This window comes from Globicephala melas, chromosome 3, assembly GCF_963455315.2.
Source record: "Globicephala melas chromosome 3, mGloMel1.2, whole genome shotgun sequence".
Classification (NCBI taxonomy): Eukaryota; Metazoa; Chordata; class Mammalia; order Artiodactyla; family Delphinidae; genus Globicephala; species Globicephala melas.
In genome coordinates this window covers 161,962,567-161,983,873 of record NC_083316.1, presented here as the reverse complement: position 1 = coordinate 161,983,873, position 21,307 = coordinate 161,962,567, and the positions used below count along the sequence as shown (strand labels likewise).

The window sequence follows — 21,307 nt, the reverse complement described above, 5'->3', positions numbered from 1 at the left end:
AACTCAGTCTCTCGAGTACCCATGCCTGGGTGTGAATCCTGCCTCAGACCCTTTCTAGCTATGTGACCACAAGCAAGGCACTTGGCCTATTTGCTCCTACGTATACATCTACAAGATGGGAGAATGACACATCCCAGGGCTGAGGGGGGTGTGAGCATGAGCCTAGGCACAAGCCCTGCCCAGTGCAGCTGTCTTGTAATTTTTTTTCATTCCCAGTCAATGTTCTGGTGGTGAAGTGATGCATTCTGCCAGGGTCTGGGACTCCATCTCCTCCACCCCTGACAATCCTGCAGGATTCTGCACTATGCCTCCCCCTTCAGTTTTACATGAAGCCCCAAGTTCCCCATGTGGAGTTTAAATGATAGGGGGGCTATCCAGGGGCTTGAGGCCTGTAGCCAAACACCTATAAAGTTGTCCTCGTTTGTGCTCCCCTAGAGGTAGAGCCTGAGACAAACTTGAATGCAAGGAATTTATCTGGGAGGTGACTCCAGGAAGCCCCGTAGGGGAAAGAGGGTGTGAGACAGAGAAGGGAAGGCAGCCCGTACAGGGTGTGTTGGTGAGCAGCTTCCCTATGGGTATAACTGGGATGCAGTTCCACGGAGGACCTCTGGGGTGCAGCAGAGAGCACTTACTCAGGTCATGTCACCCATGGTGGGGAGCTGGAGTATTTATCCTCCAGTGCCCATCAGTCATAGTCGAGGGCTGCTCCCAGAGGAGCTGTTAATTCCCTTATGCAGCTAGAGAAAGCCCCTGGGCAGAGTAACAAAGGTACACAGTCAAAATATGAGGGGATATGGGTAGGGCCCCAGCCGCACCTGTTAAAATACCAAAAGTGCCAGTGGAACCTGAACTCCTTTTAGACAACCATAAAACAACATCCATTTATTGAGCACCTACTATATACCGAACCCCACAGTCAGTGACTCACATTCATTATCAGATTGTTGTTATACCTTTATCTTCCGGAAGAGGGCCCTGAGGCCCAAGCAGTCCAACTCCGAGGACATTTGATTCGTACGTGCTAAAAGAATTTGATCCTGGGAAGCACAGATGCAAAGCCTGTGTCCTTCTCTGTGAGGCAGAGGGGCTGCCGCCGGGTCAGATCCTCAGGGGAGAAGATGACTGCTCATAATGGGGCCCAAGCCCCGAGCTGGCCTCTGCTTTTGTGAGGTTGCTGGGAAGGCCTGTGTTTAGCATGGGTCCCACCAAGCCTTGAGGGAAGGGCCGTCTGTTTGAATCAGACCCTTAGATCCAGGCAGGGGTGCTACTCCTTGTGGGCTCAAACTGTGAAATATTTCAGTATTTTTTTTTAATATTTATTTATTTATTTGGTTGCACTGGGTCTTAGTTGTGGCAGGCAGGCTCCTTAGTTGTGGCATGCAAACTCTTAGTTGCGGCATGCATGTTGGATCTAATTCCCTGACCAGGAATTGAACCCAGGCCCCCTGCATTGGGAGCGTGGAGTCTTAACCACCGCGTCACCAGGAAGTCCCAATATTTCAGTATTTTAACAACAGCATGCTATACCTGTGTGTCCCACTTGAGGCAGAACCCAGCCCAGGGATATACCAGTCAGGATAGCTCAAGTTAAGCTGTGGTAACAAACACAGCTTTGTTGCTCCAGTCAACAAAGGGTTTACTCAGAGACCCGGGCTCTCTGAGCAGCCGTCATCTGGAACGTTACTGGTCACCAGGTCCAGGGTTATGAGAGTTCTGGCGGGTCCTGCACTGGCCAGAAAGTGACTCATGCTGCCTCTGTTCACAACCCATCGGCTGTAACTAGATACACAACCTTATCTAACCACAAGGGGGCCAGGAAGTGTAGCCTCGTGTATGCCCAGAAGGCCTCTGCACCCTTGTTCCTATCCCCCTTCTCCAGATTAGGAAATGGAGGCACAGAGAGGTTAAGTCACTGACCCACAGCCACACAGCTGGATGGTAGCAGAGCTGGCACGTGACCCCAGAGGCTGCTGTCTTAGCAAGGGTGCTATAAGCACGGTCTTGATTCAGCAGGGTCCTGTCCATAGACTCTGGGCTTGCCCAGACCTGGGTTCAAATCCTGACTCTTCACCTCTGTGCTGCCTGAGGTGAGCATCTTTGCTCTCTGAGCCCCAGTCGCCTCATATAAAATGGGTGATAAACCTTCCTTCCGAGAGTCTTCATGAGGACCCCAGTGACGTCGTTTATGAAGCATCTGAGGTCTCAGAGAGCCCTTGGAACTGTTGGAGAAACAGGGCACAGCCCAGAAAGGCAGCCCTCCCCCACAATAGAGCTGACGCGGCACCCGGAGACCCCCCTCTGGGGCCAAGCAAGCCGTGGGAAGGCTTGGGGGTCCCGGGGAGGGGGGACTCAGAACAGATGATACTGAGAAGCCCATCCAGCAACATTTTGCTGTTTGAATGACTGTAACTGTCCCGGGCACTTGACTGGTCTGCAGCTGTGCCCCTAACGGGCCCCCCGGGCTGGACTTGGGGGTCAGCCATGGAGCCCTATGTTGGCATCTCTATTTTGTGGGTCCCCGTTCTAGAATTATTTCCGCGATGCCTGGAACATCTTCGACTTTGTGACTGTTCTGGGCAGCATCACCGACATCCTGGTGACCGAGTTTGGGGTAAGTTTCCCGCCGGCTTCTCTCTGGGCAGTTCCTGGCTGGGCTGGGAGGGGCGAGGAAGAGGTCATCAAGAAGCAGTGGGTCCCGACAGCCACAGCTGGCTCAAGCCAGCGCTTGACCATGACCAAAGAGGGAGAATTGGGGCCCCTGGGAGCAAGGGCAGCCCCTCAAGAGGGTGACATGGGGAGACGGGGATGTCCGAAACCACCGCCGTGGGGCTAGCGCTGCAACGTGAACTTCCCTGCCTCTTGGCTACCGACTTATGATTCAATAATGTGGATGAGCTCATTGAGAAAACTGAGACACTTAAAGGATCCCAAGGCTGAGCCCCACCCCCCAAACACCACACAGTGTTGGGGGCCCAGAGGGAACCAGCTTCAAGTCCATTCTGCTTGAACTAACCACGTTCTGGCTCACGGGGAGGAGGGAGCCGCGGCCCTTGGGTTAACGGGGGGACACGATTCCCAGGACCTTAGGAGGGTCCCTGGGACATGTGTCTTCCTCTATCCCCAGGCCTGGGAGGTTCCCAACGTGGAGGGGGGCGGGTCTCTGGACCTCGCCGTGGTGGCCCCTCACAGGGCCACATCGTCTGGAAGACACAGGTCCCAGAGCTCCTGCCTCACACCCCCTCCCTGGCCATTTGCCAGTGAGCCTAGGCTTGAGGGCCCTCAGGAGGCTGTGGGGAGGATAGGAGGTCCTCACAGGCGAAGCAAAAGGGCAGAGGGTCAGAGCCAAGGGCCAGGGGTGGTAACAACCTTGTCATAACAACAATAATAAAAGCTGACAGGGACGACCAGGCACTGTGCCAAGCGCTTTACGTGGATTGGCTCGTAGTACAGGTCGGGGGCTCAGCATGAAAAAGAATTCCTTTAGAGGGTTCCACTGAAGGGATCCCAAAGCAGAGACTAGTCACAGAGTGGAGGGGAAGGGACCCAGCACCCAACCACCGTGGGGAGCTGTTACCTGCCCAGGTGCCGAACTCAGAGAGGGGCCGCCTGGTGGGAGCTGTGAACATGGAGGGACAGAGCTCCTGCCGGAGACAGCGCCAAAGCTGGCATGCAGCATCGGGGGAGAAACACCCCTACCTTGCTCTCCTCCCACCCTCTATCTCCTGCCAGCCACTTCCATTGGCCAAGACCGGCCAGAAAGGAGCCAGAAGGCCAGAGAGCCAGGATGATGCTCAGAACAGGCAGAGGAGAGCAGAGGATAGATCTGGGTGGGGTGGGGCCCAAAGAAGAGGGTGTTGCCCCATTTCACAGATGAGGAAACTGATGCTCAATGCTGAGGAGAATGAGGGACCTACTTCAAGTCGTGCAGCCAGACCTGGTGACTCCTGAGGGCACACTGGTGTTCCCTGGGGTGTCCCTAACTGAGCCCCCAGCAGCAAAGGGATCAACTGGCCCACTCTTCTATCCTGGAAGCCTGATAGGATTGGGAAGCTACGCAGAAGAGGGGCCATTCTCTGACGCAGCCCCCATACCCCCACCCGAGTGGTATCTTGGCCACAATTCTTTGCCTTCATCTTCAGTGAACCAGAAGTTCCCCCTTCCCCCGTCTCGCCCCTGACACCTTCCTCTAGAGAGGTCATGCCCAGCTGTGGGCTATCCCCATTGGGGTTGCCCCCACCTGGCCACTGTCCCCTGGCAGAGGGCCAGAGCTTAGACCTCATCTTCTGTCCTAAGTTTCTAAGAGATCTGGAGCTTCCTGGCAGTCAAAGTATCTTGCCGTACAGCTGAAGACAAGACAGCTTTGAACCAATATCCCTCTGGGTCAAGAGGTGAGAAGGGTGACCCACCACCCCAGTCGGGCAGGTAGAGGAAGTTGATCGAAGCTCTAGTTGCCAGTAAGAGATCTGTAGGACTGGACCCTAACGGCTTGTTCTCCTGGCTGCAAGATATGGGAGGGCAGGAGAATGGGGCACAGAATCCACTTCAGGGATATCAGGACTATTGCAGTAGTCAAACAGCCCTCCCCTATGAGCTGTTTGACCCTGGGTAACTTGTATTACCTCTTCTCGTCCTGTGTTTGGGACTGACCTTCATAACCAACCTCATCAGACCCTTGCAAGCCTCACATTCATTCATGCAGTCATAGAAGCATGCATTAAGCACCTGCTGTATGCCAGGCATTGTTAGAGGTGCCGGGAACAGAGCAAAACAGACAAGAGCGCCTGTCCCCAGGAGGCTGACATTCCAGGACAAGAGATGGCAACTTTGAGCAAATCAGAGCGATTGACGTAAAGTGCTTGGCACAGAACCTGCCAGGAATTAGTTCACGAATAGTGGTGATTATTATTGCTGTTGCTGTTATGACTGTGCACGTACTTGGATTGCAGTTTGTTAGGCAGCCCCTCAGCCCTGAATTATAATCATTTGGCGGGAAAGCTAGAGGGTGGGCATTTGGACCCTTTTAGGAGGATAAACACCCGACCTGGAGGTGGGGAAGGTTTGCCCTGCTAGGCAAGGAGCCTTCAGCAGCCCCTTTCTGCCTCCCAGGTAAGCCCACTGAGTCTGAGGCCAGACAGAGCTCAGCCAGGCTGAGGCGAGGGGAACCAGACCATAGGGAGGGCAAGGCCCCAGGGTTTCGGGGGAGGGGGAGAGGGTGTGAGGCCCACCGGGCCTCAGCTGCCACCCACAAGTGGCTGGGGTGACGTGGGTTTGCCCTGCGTGCGATGGATAATGACTGTGTTTCTTGTCTTGTCTCTTTTCATGCCTGCTCTTTAAACTGTATATTGGCACAACGCCGTCTGAAAAACTCATCCAATCAAAATGCACTATGAAATTCATTTGTTCATCCATGACGTGGTCTGTGTGTTCATACACCAATGACTATCTCCCAACCCACCACCACCACCCCCACTCCCCGCCCGGGAACCGAAACCCATTGGTTTTTTTGGCACTGGTTACAAATCAACCTAAAAAACGCTGAACACGCCTCCCCAACTGCCCCTGCCCGCCTGCTCCCCTTCCATCTTCAACATCTGCATCTAGAATCCGGTTGGTCTTACTTCTTTCTGAAGTCTAAATGCCTTACATTAACTGTGAACGCATCTTCTTGCATCAGCACTGCATGTCACGCCCTGGGCTTTCTAAACTTGGACTGCCTGATGCACTCCCCTATCCCCACCCCCGTATGTCTGTCCATCTCTCCAAACCCTCCCGACCTGCCCCCCCTCCTTGTTCCTGCAACCTCTCTTCCTCTGGTTGGTATTGGGTTCTGAATTAGGGTTTTCTGTTTGGGTTGGCTTGTGTCTTCTGCAGAGAAAAGGATGGGTTTGCCCCATGCAACACCTCCAACAGGACAGGTTGGCTGGCTGAGTCTCCCACCCCATTCCTTACACACAGCCCTGTACTCAGAGCCATCAGGCACTCTCTCACACCACTCCTGTCCCTGGTTAACTCCATGGATCCCGGGGCCCCAGGAAAGCTCCAACAGTCCTCACCCCATTCCAAACCCACGAGCTCTTCGGGCTTGACCAGCAGCGACGTAAATCTCCAAGTCCGATGGAGGAGGTCTGAGGGCCTTGCAAGGTGCAGGCAAAGACGCTCAAATGAGGGCGACTCAGAATGGCCGGAACCGGTTCTGGCTGAACGGCCGGGACTCAGGTCTGGCTGCTTCCAGATGGACCGGCCGGCTGACGCCCTCTCCTGGAGCCCTGATCTGCATGCACTCCTGTTCCCCGCCCCCCACCCAGACACGGTCACTAAACACATGTGCTCTCTCCTCTTTCCTGTTCAGTCTCTGACTCTCATTCCCTCTTTCTCTCTGTCTCTGTCTCTCTGTCTCCCTTTCTCTTTTTTTGCTCTTGCAATCTCCCTCTCTTGATCCTCCCCCACCCCCTGACACACACACACACACACACACACACACACATGCACACACTATCCCTCCCTTCTGTTATATCCATCCACCCTGCAAACCCACACCCACACCCTGGATGCACCCTGTCCATCCCTCCCTCGCCGCACTTATTCGGCTCTCTGCACACTTGCACACTCCTTACTCTCTTACTCCTTACTCCCACCTGCCTCTGCCCCTCCCCCACCATCCTCTGAGCCCCTTTGAAGGACCCGCAATGGCATCTTTGCACCGGGATCCCTCCCCTGCTAGCCATACACAAGACATTCATCCACCAAACATTGAATGAGCCCCAATTCTGTGCCACAGATGGAGGGTTGGGCAGAAGGGGACACCATCACTGCCCCCACCCCCTGTGTCACCTACAGTCAGGCGGGGGGAGGCAGGCATTGGTCAAATAACCCCTGAAACCCACTTGAAATTGTAAGTGTGTTGCAAGCTGAAAGATGAGCAGCGTGAACAATGTGGAGAGGGGGAGAAAAGGGCATTTGAGGCCCGGGATAGCATGTGCAAAAGTCCTGTGGCAGGTCGGAGCACGCAGGGGTCAGGGTCTGCCAGTGAGAGGGTGTGGCTAGAGCAAAGAGCAGAGGAAGACTGACCCAGAGAAAGTGAAGACGGCAGAAGGGGACAGGACCTTGGGGCCTTGTTGTGGGAGCCTGGGAGGATTTGAAGCAGGGGAGGCGTGATCGGAAGTGCGGTTAGACCAGACCCTGCAGCTGCAGAGCAGGGAGTGGGTAGGCGGCAGGCTGGGCTGGAAGTGAGCACCAGGAATCCCAAGGAGAGATGACAGCAGAGGAAGCAGGAGCGATGTGAGGACTGGCCATCTGAGCAGGGATCTCTCCAGGACCTGGAGAAGGGTTGGGTCTGGGCTCGGGGGGAGGGAGGAGCCTGGAGGACTTGACTCTGGCTTGAACTGGGAGATGGAAGTTAGGGAATGCCAGGAGAGGGCCAGGTTAGGGGAATAGCACAAGTGTGGGCACAGTGGGCTTGAAGTGCCCTGAAGGGCACCCCAGAAGAAGTCAGGTAGGCAGTGGGTTAATGGGTCTGGAGTGCAGAGGCAACATCTGGGCTGGAGGTGGGGTCTGCGAGTGCAGGACTTCTCTGGAGCCCTTAGGAGGGTGGTCTCCATGTCCTTCTGAGTACTCGCACCCCTGAACACAGCAAGCCTTCCAGGGCCCACATCACTCCCCTTCAGCCTAGAACCAGGAAGCACTGGGCAGGGTTGGAGGAGAGGACAGCTATTCCTGCCTGGCTGTGGACAAAAAGATGGAAGCTAGGAAGAAAGTCAGAAGTTCTAGGAGCACTTGAAGGACTCTATGCAAACCCAGGAAGAGATGGGGGGGGGATGAGGGCAGACTAGAACCTTCCCCTGCCCTGTCACCTCTTTCATTTCCACCCCTACTTCCCCCGTGTGTCTCCTGTCTCCCTGGCCCCAAGAAGGGCAGCATGCTCTCTGCACGCGTCTCCCTGCAAACCCCCCTTCTTTCTCCTGCATGGTAGCAGTCCCTACCGCCCCGCTCTGCCCCGAGCCCCCAGAGGCTGCTTCCAGGGCCCGCCTGACTTTGCATGAGTCCACATGTTATGCCCCGCCCCATGAAGGGATGGCTTGTACTCTGGGGATGGACGGGAGGGGACTGGGGACACCTGGGCCATCGGCCCTGTCCCCAGATGGAGCTGGGTGGCCAAGCAGGGCTGGGAGTCAGGTCAACAGGGCACGGAGGGTGACTGTCACCCAAGCTGAGTCTGGGGGTTGATTCGAGGCGCTTGAGAGATTCTCACAGTGGTTAGGCCCAAATGTGGTCAGGGTAGGATCCCCACACCCCTCCCCCATCCTAGAGGCCTAAGGGTCAACTGATGTGTCCCAGAGAGCACCCTAGACTTTTCCAGAAAACCCAGAGGCCTCCTGCCAACCTCAGAAATTCCTTGACACCTCTCTCTGTGTCTCTCAGCTCCCAGGTCAGAGCTGGCTAGATCCAGTGGCTGGGAAGCCCTCAGGAACCACCAAACAGGATGCCCATATGATTCACTGTCCAAACTCTTGAGACCGAAAGTGGTGCTGTGACTGTTGGGGCAACCTGTACGATCACCCCTGTGCCCTTTGCTGGGTGAGAGCTAGGCCAGTTTCAACGTTGCTACGTGGCCTGTATCTAGCACTCCTCCAAGACCCCTTAAGACCCCTTTGCCTCCAACCCACCAATCAGTGGTGGTTTCCATGCCTACCTGAAGCAGGAGTCTCAAACTCAGATGCCTCTGGGGACCAAGCAGATGCCGTAAGCCAAGAAACCGGTTCCGTTTCTAGTATGTGGGAACCTTGGCAAACTGGCGGAAACGTGGCCCGCTTCACGGCGGGCAGCCACATCTGTGCCTCAAGTAACTGCTACCCGTGGAGGCAGCCTCAGGGTTGCCTGAAAGCCAGATGTGGGGGCGAAATCTGACTTTTAAACACTAGGAGCTATTTTTAATTTCTAAAGGAAAACTGCTCAGGCCCCACAACATAGTTTCGTTGGCCAGATTTGGCCCATTCGTGACTTCTAGCCTCCAGTACCCCACCAGAGGCCCCAGCAGACAAGCCCCTGGACAGTCACGTAAGACCCACCGTCTCCATAGCTGTCTCCCCACCCCTACCCCTACCTGGGGTTCTTCTGGCTCGGGAGGGAGGAGGTAGAGGCAGTGACTAGACAGGGGGCCTTTGAGCAGAGGCAGGGTCCACCCAGGGAGGTCCTGGGGGCAGGGACAGCCCCACCTCCCGGCCCCCAGCACCGGCCCCTCGGTGGGCCCGGGCTGACGGCGCGCTCACCCACCCACGGGCGCTGCGTACTTCCTGCTTCCTGCAGGCCTGGTCCCGTGCTACTCCACCCAGCTCCAGAAGCTGAGAAGCCATCCCTGAAAGGGGGGAAAGGGCCCCAAATGCATCTTCTCCGACTCAGCGGGCAGCGAGGACTCGCCCTGCAGCCGAACAGCCCCAGCTCCCTCCCGTCCTCCCCATTCCCGCTCGCCAAGGGGGTAAGAAAAGATGCTCTTCCGCTTCTCCAATTGGCTTGAGCCACTGCTCCTCTTGGCCGTGGGGTGAGGTCAGGGCGGGCAGGAGAGGGTGGGCAGCTCAGCAGGGCAGGGCAGGGTGCCCGGCGAGTCCCATGACAGATGCATTTCTGGCCCGGAGCGTAACGTGCCCTCGGAACCCACACATGTCCACCAGGCCTGAGCGTGCTGACTGCCCCCACCCCGCCCTGGTGTTTGTGCATCGTACACGTGTGATGGATTCGGCGACTTGACCCGCTTGTGTCCTATTGTCTCAGTGCATTTGGTTGTTGGGAGAAACAAAAACCATCTCGGATTTTTTTCCTGATTGGATGACTCGGATATATTTTCTTTTCCTTGTTCTTTTGTTATTTCTTCCACGACCCGACCCACCCACATTCCTTTCTCTTCCTTCCTTTTCTTTCCTTTCCCCGTTGAGGGTGGGGCTGGCAGGGAGGGTTTATGCCTTTGAGTTGATGCCTTTTCCTCCCTTCTCACCCTTTCTCTTCCCCACACCCCACTTGGTTTTTTTCGAGTTTTTTCCTCCGCACCATTGCATTAATAGTGCTTTCTCTCCTCTCGCTCCTTATTTGGGGTCTGGCTTGCTTTTTCCTGTTGGTTGGCTTCATGTAGGGGCCTCTGTGAGTGGTGACAGCTCTGAGCCCCTGGGGGTGGGTGGATGGTCACCCCTCTTTCTCCGTCTCCCCAGAATAACTTCATCAACCTGAGCTTCCTGCGCCTCTTCCGAGCGGCCCGGCTCATCAAACTCCTCCGTCAGGGTTACACCATCCGGATTCTTCTCTGGACCTTTGTGCAGTCCTTCAAGGTGAGCCCCTGGCCCTGCCTCCAGCCCAGGGCTGAGAAGAGAAATCAGGATCCCCCCACCCCAACCTGCTCTGGCTGAATCTAAAAATCAGGAGGAAACGCCTCTATGATACACCTTGCTGAGAATGTGTTATAGGCAGGGGTCTTGTCTAACTTCCTGCCCTGGTGTGTCGTGAGAGCTCCAAGGGGAATCTCCCAGAGCCACCAAAGAGCCCCACCAACCCTGACACCACTGGGGCACAGCATGCGGCCACCCCATGGGGGTGGAGGACTGGGACAAATGAAGGAAACAGTGTGGATAAGGGGCCCCCAGCACTATTCTTAATTGCCTTCCTTCCCACCAGGCCCTGCCCTATGTCTGTCTGCTGATTGCCATGCTTTTCTTCATCTACGCCATCATTGGGATGCAGGTGCGTGCCAGCCCCCCTAATGTTCCCAGAGCACTCCCAAGGAGGGCCACCGCCCTTAGGTGGGGGTGGGTTAAGGGAGCCCAGTTCAGAGAGGCAGCCCTGAAGGTTGAGTGGAGTTTTCCCGGAGCCACTAGGGGGCGTGGCCACCCCTAGTCATCACCATCTAATTCCCCAGGTGTTTGGCAACATCGGCATCGACGTAGAGGATGAGGACAGTGACGAGGATGAATTCCAAATCACTGAGCACAATAACTTCCGGACCTTCTTCCAGGCCCTCATGCTTCTCTTCCGGTGAGAGGGGGGCACACTTTCATCCTTCTCTTCTGGTGGTGGGGGGGGCATGCCCTCAACCTTCTATTCCACTGAGGTTTGGAGTGGGCGTGGGGGACCCAGGGACCCTGGCAGGGCAGGAGCTGAAGGCCCTGGGACGTAAACATGAAGGCATTTTCAGGCATTATCTCACTGAATCCTCCTGAGCATCCTGTCTAGAGATTCTTGGCAACCACACCTGACAGGTGAGGAAAAAGGCTTATAGACTCTGAATAGGCTCTGAGGCTTGATTCTTAATCCTGGCCGCACTTAGGGTTCCTTCATTCATTCATCAGAGGTTTATTGAGCACCTATTGTGTGCCAGGCACTGCTGTAAGTACTGGGAACAAAACAGAGACAGCATTCTCTGCCCTCTGGGTGCTTCTATTCCCATGGGGGAGGCAGACAATTAATAATCAAATTATAGCGGATACTATTCCCATGGGGGAGGCAGACAATCAATAATCAGATTATAGCGGATACTAGAAGGAGATAAAATTCAAGATTAAGAGGGACATGGAGGCACAAAAGAACAAATAATGTGTGATTCCACTCACATGAGGTACCCAAAATGGGCAAATTCTTAGGGGAAAAACTAGAATCCATATTGTCAGGGGCTGGGAGAGGGGAATAGGAGGGAGTTATTGTTTAATGGGGTACAATTTTTCAGTTTGGGATGATCAAAAGGTTCTGGAGGTGGATAGTGGTGACGGTTGCATGGCACTGTAAATGTGCTTATTGCCATTGAATTATACACTTAAATGCTTAAAATTATTAAATTTATGTATATTTTTGTCAAACGAAATTTTTTTCTCAAGTAACAACTGAAAAAAAAAAAAAAAGGAAGGCTGATAGGTCACACCTCCCTTGAGGAGGGTGATATTTGAGAGAAATAGTTGAGAGAGGGAGCCATGTGGATATCTGGGGAAGGGTAGAGGGTACAGCAAGTGCAAAGGCCCTGAGGCAGGAGCATAGCTCTCATGTTGGAGGACAGCAAGGAGACCAGTGTGCCTGGAGCAGAGTAACCTGAGAAAGAAATAAGAAATGACAATCACCTAGAGAGAGGGAAGCTTTTGAAACATACCTATGTCTCCAGGCCACATCCCAAACCAGTTAAATCCAAGTCTGTGGGAGTGGGCCATTGGCATCAGCATTTTTAAAAAACATTCTCCTTGGGCTTTAATACACAGCAGCCAAGGATAAGAATCCCCCTCTCTGAGCTCCAAGAGGAAAAAAGTGATTTACCTGGGACTTGAACCAACACCAATCCAGCTCCAGAGCTTAAGCGTTTAACCTCAATGCTCTGCCTCCCTTGGGGGGCAGGGGGTGGTGGTGCTGGTGCCCAGAGATGGGTGCCCAGGTCCCTGATGCCCCCTCTCTGTCCTCAGGAGTGCCACTGGAGAGGCTTGGCACAACATCATGCTTTCCTGCCTCAGCGGTAAACCCTGTGATAAGAACTCTGGCATCCTGACTCATGAGTGCGGCAATGAATTTGCCTATTTTTACTTCGTTTCCTTCATCTTCCTCTGCTCATTTCTGGTGAGTCTGTGGACATGTGTGGGTGGGCTCCCTAGACCTGGCTCCCTCTCGGGGGTGTGGATGCTATAGAATGTGGCTGTGTTGCACACTTTCTCCCTCCAAGCCTGGGCCAGCCCAGGATTAGGTTAACCACTGTTCCTCACCCTCGACACTGTTGACATCGGGATCTGCGTCATTCTCTGATGGAGGTTGTTCTGTGCGTGCTAGGATGTTTGACAGTATCCCTGGCCTTGATCCACTAGATGCCAGTAGCACATGCCCCACTACCCTCCCAGTTGTGACAACCAAAAATGTCTCCAGCCATTATCAAGTGTCCCCTGGGGGAGGGAGCAGAATCTCCCCCATCTGAGACCCACTGGGTATGCTGAGGGAAAAACTAATGGAGCTCAGAGCTGGCCCCAGGACCCATCTAGCTGAGCTGTGGGAGACTCCCATCTGCCCTCTGAAAGGTGAGTGCCTTCCTCTGTACGATCAGGAGGCAGGAAAAAGTCAGCCACATAAACATTCTCTGGGAGCTGTGGGGCTTTGCAAAAAAATTGAATGGGTTTTCACTAGTAAAAGATAAGTTTGTCAAGAGGAGGACCCTCCTAGGACCAGAGACTATATAGCACTGCAAGACTGAAACAAGGAGGAATGAATATATCTATCAGGAACCTCCATCCTGCTCTCTCTTTCTCTCTCATTCTCTCTGGGGCCTCATCTCGGCAAATGTTTTTTGTTCTCCACTCTTCCTGGAGCAGTTTGAGCACAGTCAGAAGAACTATCTAAGTATTTCAAGCAGAGGGGATTTAATATAGGGACTGGCTACACAGGCTTGAAAGAGCAAACAGAGAACACTGAAGTCACCAGGGATTAACAACTGCAGGAAGGACAGGGCTGGGGTATTAAAAGGAAAAGAAGGTGTTACTAACCAACCCAGCTGCCCCTGGAACCCCTGAGGGAGTGCTGGCACCCTAGCTGTCTGCTGCCCCTGGACAACTGAAGACAGTTTCCTGTGGCTGCTGTCACAAAGAACCACAAACGTGGTAACTTAAAACAACCAAAATGTATCCTCTCACAGTTCTGGAGGCTAGAAGTCTGACCACAGTGTTGGCAGGGTCATGATCCCTCCAGAGCCTCTAGGATAGGATCCTTCCTGGCCTCTTCCAGCTTCTGGTGGCCACAGGTGGTGTTCCTTAGTTTGTGGCAGCATCACTCCAATCACTGCCTCTGTCATCACATGGTCTTCTCCGTGTGTGTCTGTGTCCAGATTTCCCTCTTATGAGGACAGCAGTCATATTGAATTTAGCCGACCTTAATCCAGTATGATCTCATCTTAACTTGATGACCCTTTTTTCAAATAAGGTCACATTCACAGGCACAGGGGGCCAGGATTTGAACATATCTTTTGGGGGCACACAGTTCAACCCACAGCACAGACCCGCATGGGAAGCAGAAGGAAGCTCCTCTCCTCCTTCTCTCTCCTCCCCAGGCTGGCCCCCTAACCATGGCTCCTACTGGCAGGATGTAAGGTGCCCAGGGAGTGTGGAAGATGTTATTTTCAGAACGCAACCCAAGGACCAGCGTCTGTCAGCCAAAGCCCAACACATCCACCCTCTTCAGACCAGCAGTCGGTCTCACACTGAGAGACTTGCAGCCTAAGTCTCACAGCAACACACCCTCCAAGTCTAATGTCAACAGCCATTGACCTAGATGGTCCCTTGCCCAGTTCCAAATTCCCAGAAGAGAGTCTGAATGGGCCATCCTAGCTCCTGGTCAAATGACCACCCTTGTTCTAGTAGCTTTGGGTGCATGTGGAGACACAGTCTTATACTACATCCCATCTGGGAAGGGCAGGCACCCTAGAAGACATCTACAACCCTTGATCATCAGCCCTTCCTAGGCAGGAATTTTTGTTTAGTTCACTGCTGCATCCCCAACACCTAGGACAGTGACTGGCCCACAGCAGGTGCTCAATCAATATCACAAAATGATGAATTAAAAATAGAGTCACTAGCAGACATAGAGAAGGGGCTTGAGGACACGGCGGGGAGAGGAAGCTGGGGCGAAGTGAGAGTAGCATGGACATATCTACACTACCAAATGTAAAATAGATAGCTAGTGGGAAGCAGCAGCATAGCCAGGGAGATCAGCTCGGTGCTTTGTGACCACCTAGGAGGGTGCGATAGGGAGGGTGGGAGGGAAGCTCAAGAGGGAGGGGATATGGGGATATATGTATGCATATGGCTGATTCACTTTGTCGTACAACAGAACCTAGCACAGCACTGTGAAGCAATTATACTCCAATAACAATGTATATAAAAGAAACAGAGTCACGGAAGTTAGGGACGCCTAGAATTACAGGTCATTTATTAACACCTACTATGCTTACTTCTACACATTTGCTTAATACCTACTGTGTGCTGGGCCTTATACTAGGCCCTGGGGATATAGGGAGAGAACATATTTCTCTCAGTTTGCAGGGGTGTTGGGCAGACAAGTCAGGAGACAGTAGCAATACAATCTGATATGTGCTTTGGTAGGGGAGACTCAGACTGAAGGAAGGAAGATTTCAAAGAGTGGCCCTCAGGGACTGTGGGCAGGGCTTAGACCATGTATTGATCAAATTGGTTGCAAGTAACAGAAATGCAACCGAAACTGACAAGTGAAATATGCAGTTCACTAACTGATATAACTGAAAAGTCCAAATGAGGCTGGATCCAGGCAATAGCAGACCCTGTCCTCTTTGCTGTTCTCCTTCACACTGGCTTTATTCTCAAACTTTCTCCCTATAAAGGGAAGATGGCTGCCAGAGTGCCAGCAAAAATCCCAAGGAAGGCTCTCATTGGCCACCTTGGGTAATGTGCCCCTCCCTAACCAATCACAAGGTCATGTGACCACCACCTGTGAAGCCAGCCACACCCAACAACAGCATCTAAGTGTAAGGGCAGGGGTTTCCCCAGATGCTATCATCCAAAGGGAGAAAAAGGATGTCCACTGAGGGAGCAACATTTACTAAGGCCTGAAGGCAAGACTGATGCAAGCACCCCATGTGCTAAAGGCTAGAAGAGCACATGACAAGGTGCTACAAGATGTAGACAAATGCAGGAAAATTCATCCATCCATCCATCGAAGAAATATTTGCTGAGTGCTTACTTTATGCTGAGGATGGAAACATGACAGGGTCCTGGCCCATTGGGGATCAGGTGTGGGAGGATTTGGGGTCATGGTGGTCCCCTTGGTGTTGGCCTCTATTTAACACAGCCTCTCTACCTCTCTCTCTGATTGTCTCTGTCCATCACTGTTGGTCTTTATCTCTTTGTATCTTTCTCTGTCTCCATCTTTATCTCTGTCTCTGTCTCTCTCCCCCATCTCCATTTCTCCATCTCTCTGTCTCTGGGCTCCTTCTGTGGGCATGTGTCTTTCCTCTATCTCCCCCATCTCTTTCTCTGACTACCTTTTCCCATTTTTATCTCCCTCCCTCTCTCCCTCTGGGCCTCTGTGTATATGTGTTTGGATGTGTCTCCCTCTCCCCCACCCCATCTTGGCCCCTGGGGTCCCCACAGATGCTGAACCTTTTTGTTGCTGTCATCATGGACAACTTTGAGTACCTCACCCGAGATTCCTCCATCCTGGGTCCCCACCACCTGGATGAGTACGTGCGTGTCTGGGCCGAGTACGACCCCGCAGCGTGGTAAGCAGTCACCCCAAATCCTCCAGCCACATCACCCACCTTTCTGTGGCACTGGAGCACAGTCTAGGTCAGGATCCAGACCTTGGGGTGTTGGCTCCCTGGATAGCCAGCAGGGATTTCAGGAGGATCAGTCTAGAAAAAAAAAAAAGATGAGAATCAGCACCCTCACACATCCTGGATTAAATGATTTGGGTACCACTGCTGCCCAAACCCCAGGTTTTCTGGGAGACGAGGGAGGGGATCCACCATGAGTTCACCTCCTATGAGTCTCTCCTGCCCCCGCCACTGTGAGGCTTCCAGATGGTGAGGACAAGTTATCCAGGCCCCAGGAAGGAAGCCAGAGGCCTCTCAGCCTCATTTCTCCTGGCAGTATGGGGAGAAGGGCTGGTTTAGTACCCTTGGCAGACAGAATTGGCTGCAAGATCAGAGTGGTGGAACCCAGCTCCCATTGCGATCCCAGGACCCTGGAGCAGGTGGTCGCACAAGGCCAGGGGAGAGGGCACAGAACCTTGGTGGTCCTTGCATCTTCATGGTCACGAAGGGAGTGAGCTCTCCCATCTCCGTAGGCACAAGAGTGCCCCCTCCTGGTTGACAGGTGATGGTTTCCAAGGGTGGTTTCCACCCTGCTCAAGTGTATTGAGTGCCCGCTCAACACCAAGCCCTTGCAGGATGCTCAGAGGTGCCATCCTGATGCTCAGAGCCCACCAACCACAAACTGAGGATTCTAGTTCAGGCTGAGCTTGGGGCCTGAGAAAGCATTAAATGGGGGCCCTCAGCAGCCTGAACACTAGAGGGGAGCCTCACGAAGAAGGTGGGGTGGAGGCGATCCTTGCCATTCTTTCAGCCCCGGACAACCCTCCATGAGACCAAGAGGCTGGGGTGAGCTGCGGGGCTGGGGCTTGACTTTCAGCTGGTTCCTAACTCTTCCTCTTTTGATTTTAGGTCACAGCAGTTGGATGCTGTCCCCCTGTCCTCTATTCCACGAGCCCCCCCAGCCCCCAGTGTAGCCCATCCAGATTGTGGAAGAGGGAGACACAGAGAGCCCTGGGGGAGGTTCCCCCAGCCCAGAGCTCCCAACCCACTCCAAATGAAACCCTCTGCCCCAGGGTCTGTGAGTGTCTGGGAACATCTCAGGGACCTTCACTCATCCCACATCTCCCCTACTCTAAGCCAGGGGGTCCCCAGCCCCTGGCATCATGACCTCACTGTGTGCACGGGGAGCCAGTGTGAACGCAGCTTAACCCCGTGCCTCCACTAATCCCCTCTCTTCTCCTTTCAGCGGTCGGATTCATTATAAGGATATGTACAGTTTATTGCGCGTAATATCTCCCCCTCTCGGCTTAGGCAAGAAATGTCCTCATAGGGTTGCTTGCAAGGTTTGATTTCCACTAAAACCTGCTAGCATCCATGGAATGAGTGTGGCTTGGGGTTCTTCAATATATATATTTCATATATATATATATATTTATATATAATCTAAAAAACAGAGCCATCTCTCTCTTTTGCACTAAACTAGAAAACTTAGCCAACAGAATGCAGTCACATAGACTTGATGAAGCATGGAACATATATCTCTCCGTTCCCTTCAGCCATTTCTGCTTGCTCTTAGCTGAAGCTGCCCATCCCGGGGTCTCAACGGCACCCCAAATCAGACACATCCGGGGGGACTGTAACTTTGCATTGACCCCCCCCCACCATCTCCTCCACTCTCCCCTCCTCCACCCTTCGCCTCCCAAAGCCCCCAGCCCTCCTTCCACTGCCCTGGCCCCTCTTCCCCATCTAGGCCCCCTCAGAGACCAGCCTCAGCCAAACCAGAGAACTTGACCCAGTTTTTTAAATGACACTGAACCAAAGCATTGCTTCCAAGTGAGAAGCCCCCACTTCCGTCCACATTCCACCAGAACCATAGCCCAGAGTCAAAAGTGAATCTGACTTTTCTCTTCTCTCTCTCTCTCTCCCTGCTCGTAAGCAGTGAAATAATCTTTTTTTTAATTACCTCTTCCATTTTTTCCCTCCTCTTTTCCATTTATTTGAAATACCTATTTTATCGTTCTCTGCATCTTTCTCTCTCTATTTTTTCGGCTCGTGTGATTTTTTTGTTTTGCTTTTTTGGTTTTTTTTTTTTTTTTTTTTTTGGTTGTTTTTTTTTTTTTTCCTTCCTTTTCTTCCCCTCCCTCCACCCACCCTTCTTTTGGTTCTCCGTTCCCACCCCCGTTTTTGTTTTCGGTGCTGCCAGGGGCCGCATGCCTTACCCGGACATGTATCAGATGCTGAGACACATGTCTCCGCCCCTGGGTCTGGGGAAGAAGTGTCCGGCCAGAGTAGCTTACAAGGTAGTCTAACCCTTGCCGACCACCAATGTCCGGGCACTGGGGATTTTTCAGTGCTGACCAGGAACAACCAGCCGAGTCTCTTTTTCCAGCATTACTGTTCTTTTTTTTCTTTTTCTTTTTTCCTTTTTTTCCCCTTTCCTCCTTGAGTAAATGAATCATGACCATCCCTTGATTCTAAGCAGTATACTGTGTCCGTCCTTTCTGATCAGTGTGTCTTGGTGTTTTGAGACTCTATTATGGCCGACACGCCGGGGGGAGGGTGAGGGGAGCCCCAGGTCCCCTCGCACCTGGTCCCCCAGGAACCAAATTGGACACCCTTTGGGAGGTGGGGGTCGCCAATGAGCCCAGAGCGGCCCCCATGCCCAGACCTGGGCAGGTGCCTTGCAGGGAGGGGCTTGGACCCCATCTTTTGTATCTTGAGCCCCCAGGTCTCACGGTCACACACACACACCTGAAGCTGATCTCTGACCTAGGGCCTTGGGGGATCCAAGATTTCCCGGGGAGCACCCAGAGTCTCTCCTCCCCCGCCTCCCCCCTGGAGTTGCTTCCCCAGTCTTCCTGTCCTTAAGCCACCCATCTCCCTCCAAGACACCCCAACATGCCTCTCCATTGTTCCAGAGTGGGCAGGCGGGCCGCAGCTGGACCCCTGGACCGTGGCACCCTGACGCAGGCCATGCACGCTGCCTTGGCGGGGGCCTGGGGCGGGCAGGCACCATGGCCGACCGGGGGGGTGGTGCATGCTGTCTGAAGGAGCCGCCAGGCGGCTGGGCCGGGCCACCCCTCTAGACCCCGTCCCGGAATCTCCCTTGGCACCCAAGGACAGACGCTCTGTTCCCCCTAACTCATCCACTAGAAGTTCAGAGATGACCTTTACAGTCAGCCCCTCCCCCCCCAAAAAAAATGGTCCCATCATTCCATTCACCCATCCACCTTGGCCTCCTCTGTCTACAAGAGTCCTCCCTCCCCTCTGTCCATCCCATTTCTTCCTGCCTCGTGTAACCACCTCCCCACAACCCCATTCCTCGTCCTCTTCCCTCCATGAACTCCTTCTTCCCAGGCGAGACCAGGAGATGGCCCCACCAGCCTTACTACCATGTACCTGTCGCTTCTCTAATTTTCTTTTGTCCTTCTCTTGGTCTCTCCTTGGCCGAGTGTGGGTGTGTGTGTGAGCGTGTGCAGGAGAGAGGGAGAGAGTGCCCTTCCCTTCCTGGTCTCTGTGCGGGGCTGCCACGGGTCCGTGAGGCACCTTTGTGCACATTTCAAATGAACATCCTTTGCACAGAACACTTGGTGGGAAAACAATTGGAATCCACCAGTGTGGGGAGAGCAAGACACTTTTCCACTGTCAGCTGGGAAGTTGTCATTTAAATACACAAGTCCATGATTTCTAAGATGGGGAGCCCTTTGTGCAGTGCACAGCCTGCACAGCTGTGCACAGTGGCCCAGTGTGTATGTGTTTCTCTGTCTACCATCCCCCTCCCCACCCTGCCTCCACCCATCTCTTGTGTTCGGCGCTGAGTCTGCCGTCCCCTTTGCCATCTCCAACTCTGTGTTTCCTGCTGACCCGTGTCTGAATCCTCTGGTGAACATCAGTCTCCATCTCCGTGCCCCCTCAGCCTGGGCTGGTGCACGCTAGCCCAGCATCCTCTCCCACGCCACCAAGCATGGGGGACAGAGCCCCTGCCTGGGATACAGGGAATCTTTTCTTCCCTGGGCCATGGGAACACCTCCCTCACCCCTTCCCCCTGCCATTGCACAGAGAGCCAAGATCCGGAAATGCCCCTGAGATACACTTTCCACGGAGCTATGAATGAGTCTCGAGATTCCGTCTGCATGCGCCCCTGTCCGCTGTTCTGTGTGTCATGGCCTCGCTGCATGTGCTGCGCGAGGGGCCCGCCCCATCAGCAGGGGGAGTCGCCTGCCTGCCGCTTCTCGGAGGAATGATGGGGCCTGTGGCCATCTGGTCTGGTCTGGGCCGAGCCAGGGGTTGGGGGTGGAGAGCCAGCGGCCCCCCCGGCGGCTGCGGCAATGGACCCCTCTGCCTGGCTGCTGCATGTCTGCTGCGATCTGGCTTGTACTCTTCTTCTTTGGGGTCAGAATGGAACGGAGCTGTCCAGAAGAACTCTGGGGCAGGGCAAGGATGTGGGCCAACCCTGGAAATGCCAGCCCTAGGGTCCAGCAGGCGGGCGAGGAACGGGCAGGGGCTCCGCAGCATAGGAGAGCCCCCAGTGCCCTCCCTGAGGGAGCCAGCGAGGGCAATCAGGAAATGGAACACCGGGACAGGTAACCTGAGGGTGGGGGGCACCCTAGCCGCTGCCTTCAGAGTTCTTCCTGGGGCTCCCTGGGTAGGGTGGGTCTGGCTCACGGGATCCGGGAGGGGTGCCTGGGAATGACTGCCCTTGCCTTTGGTTTTCTGTAGAGGCTCCTGCGGATGGATCTGCCTGTTGCCGATGACAACACCGTCCACTTCAATTCTACCCTCATGGCTCTGATCCGCACAGCCCTGGACATCAAGATCGCCAAGGGTAAGGGCAGGAACGGGAGCAGAGAGGTGGGGCAGGGTGGGTGGAGCCAGGGCCTGGGAGGGCTGAGCCATTCACCTGGTCAGCAAATACTGAGAGCTTCCCTCCTGTGTGCCAGACGCCGCTCTAAACCTGGAGGATGTGGGTTACACTTCCAGCGGGGGGAGGCCTCCCCAGAGAGGTTGTGAAGGAGTCACGTGGATACCTGG

The 21,307-nt window shown here is 54.1% G+C and overlaps 1 protein-coding gene across 12 annotated transcripts in view; it reads left to right on the top strand.

The window, feature by feature from the left end:
* The window catches only part of CACNA1A (calcium voltage-gated channel subunit alpha1 A), a 345,736-nt gene that overhangs the window by 308,257 nt on the left and 16,172 nt on the right, over nucleotides 1-21,307 (top strand). For 6 of the 12 annotated variants that reach the window (XM_060297032.1, XM_060297031.1, XM_060297030.1 and 3 more), the window contains 8 exons: nucleotides 2,528-2,611; nucleotides 10,197-10,313; nucleotides 10,657-10,722; nucleotides 10,898-11,013; nucleotides 12,420-12,570; nucleotides 16,116-16,243; nucleotides 17,186-17,354; nucleotides 20,996-21,101. In XM_060297032.1, the coding sequence (XP_060153015.1) occupies nucleotides 2,528-2,611; nucleotides 10,197-10,313; nucleotides 10,657-10,722; nucleotides 10,898-11,013; nucleotides 12,420-12,570; nucleotides 16,116-16,243; nucleotides 17,186-17,354; nucleotides 20,996-21,101 (937 nt within the window). Of the gene's footprint in view, nucleotides 1-2,527; nucleotides 2,612-10,196; nucleotides 10,314-10,656; nucleotides 10,723-10,897; nucleotides 11,014-12,419; nucleotides 12,571-16,115; nucleotides 16,244-17,185; nucleotides 17,355-17,522; nucleotides 17,620-18,479; nucleotides 18,577-20,995; nucleotides 21,102-21,307 lie in introns of all 12 variants that reach the window. The other 6 variants (XM_060297037.1, XM_060297036.1, XM_060297034.1 and 3 more) reach the window with 2 other exon arrangements.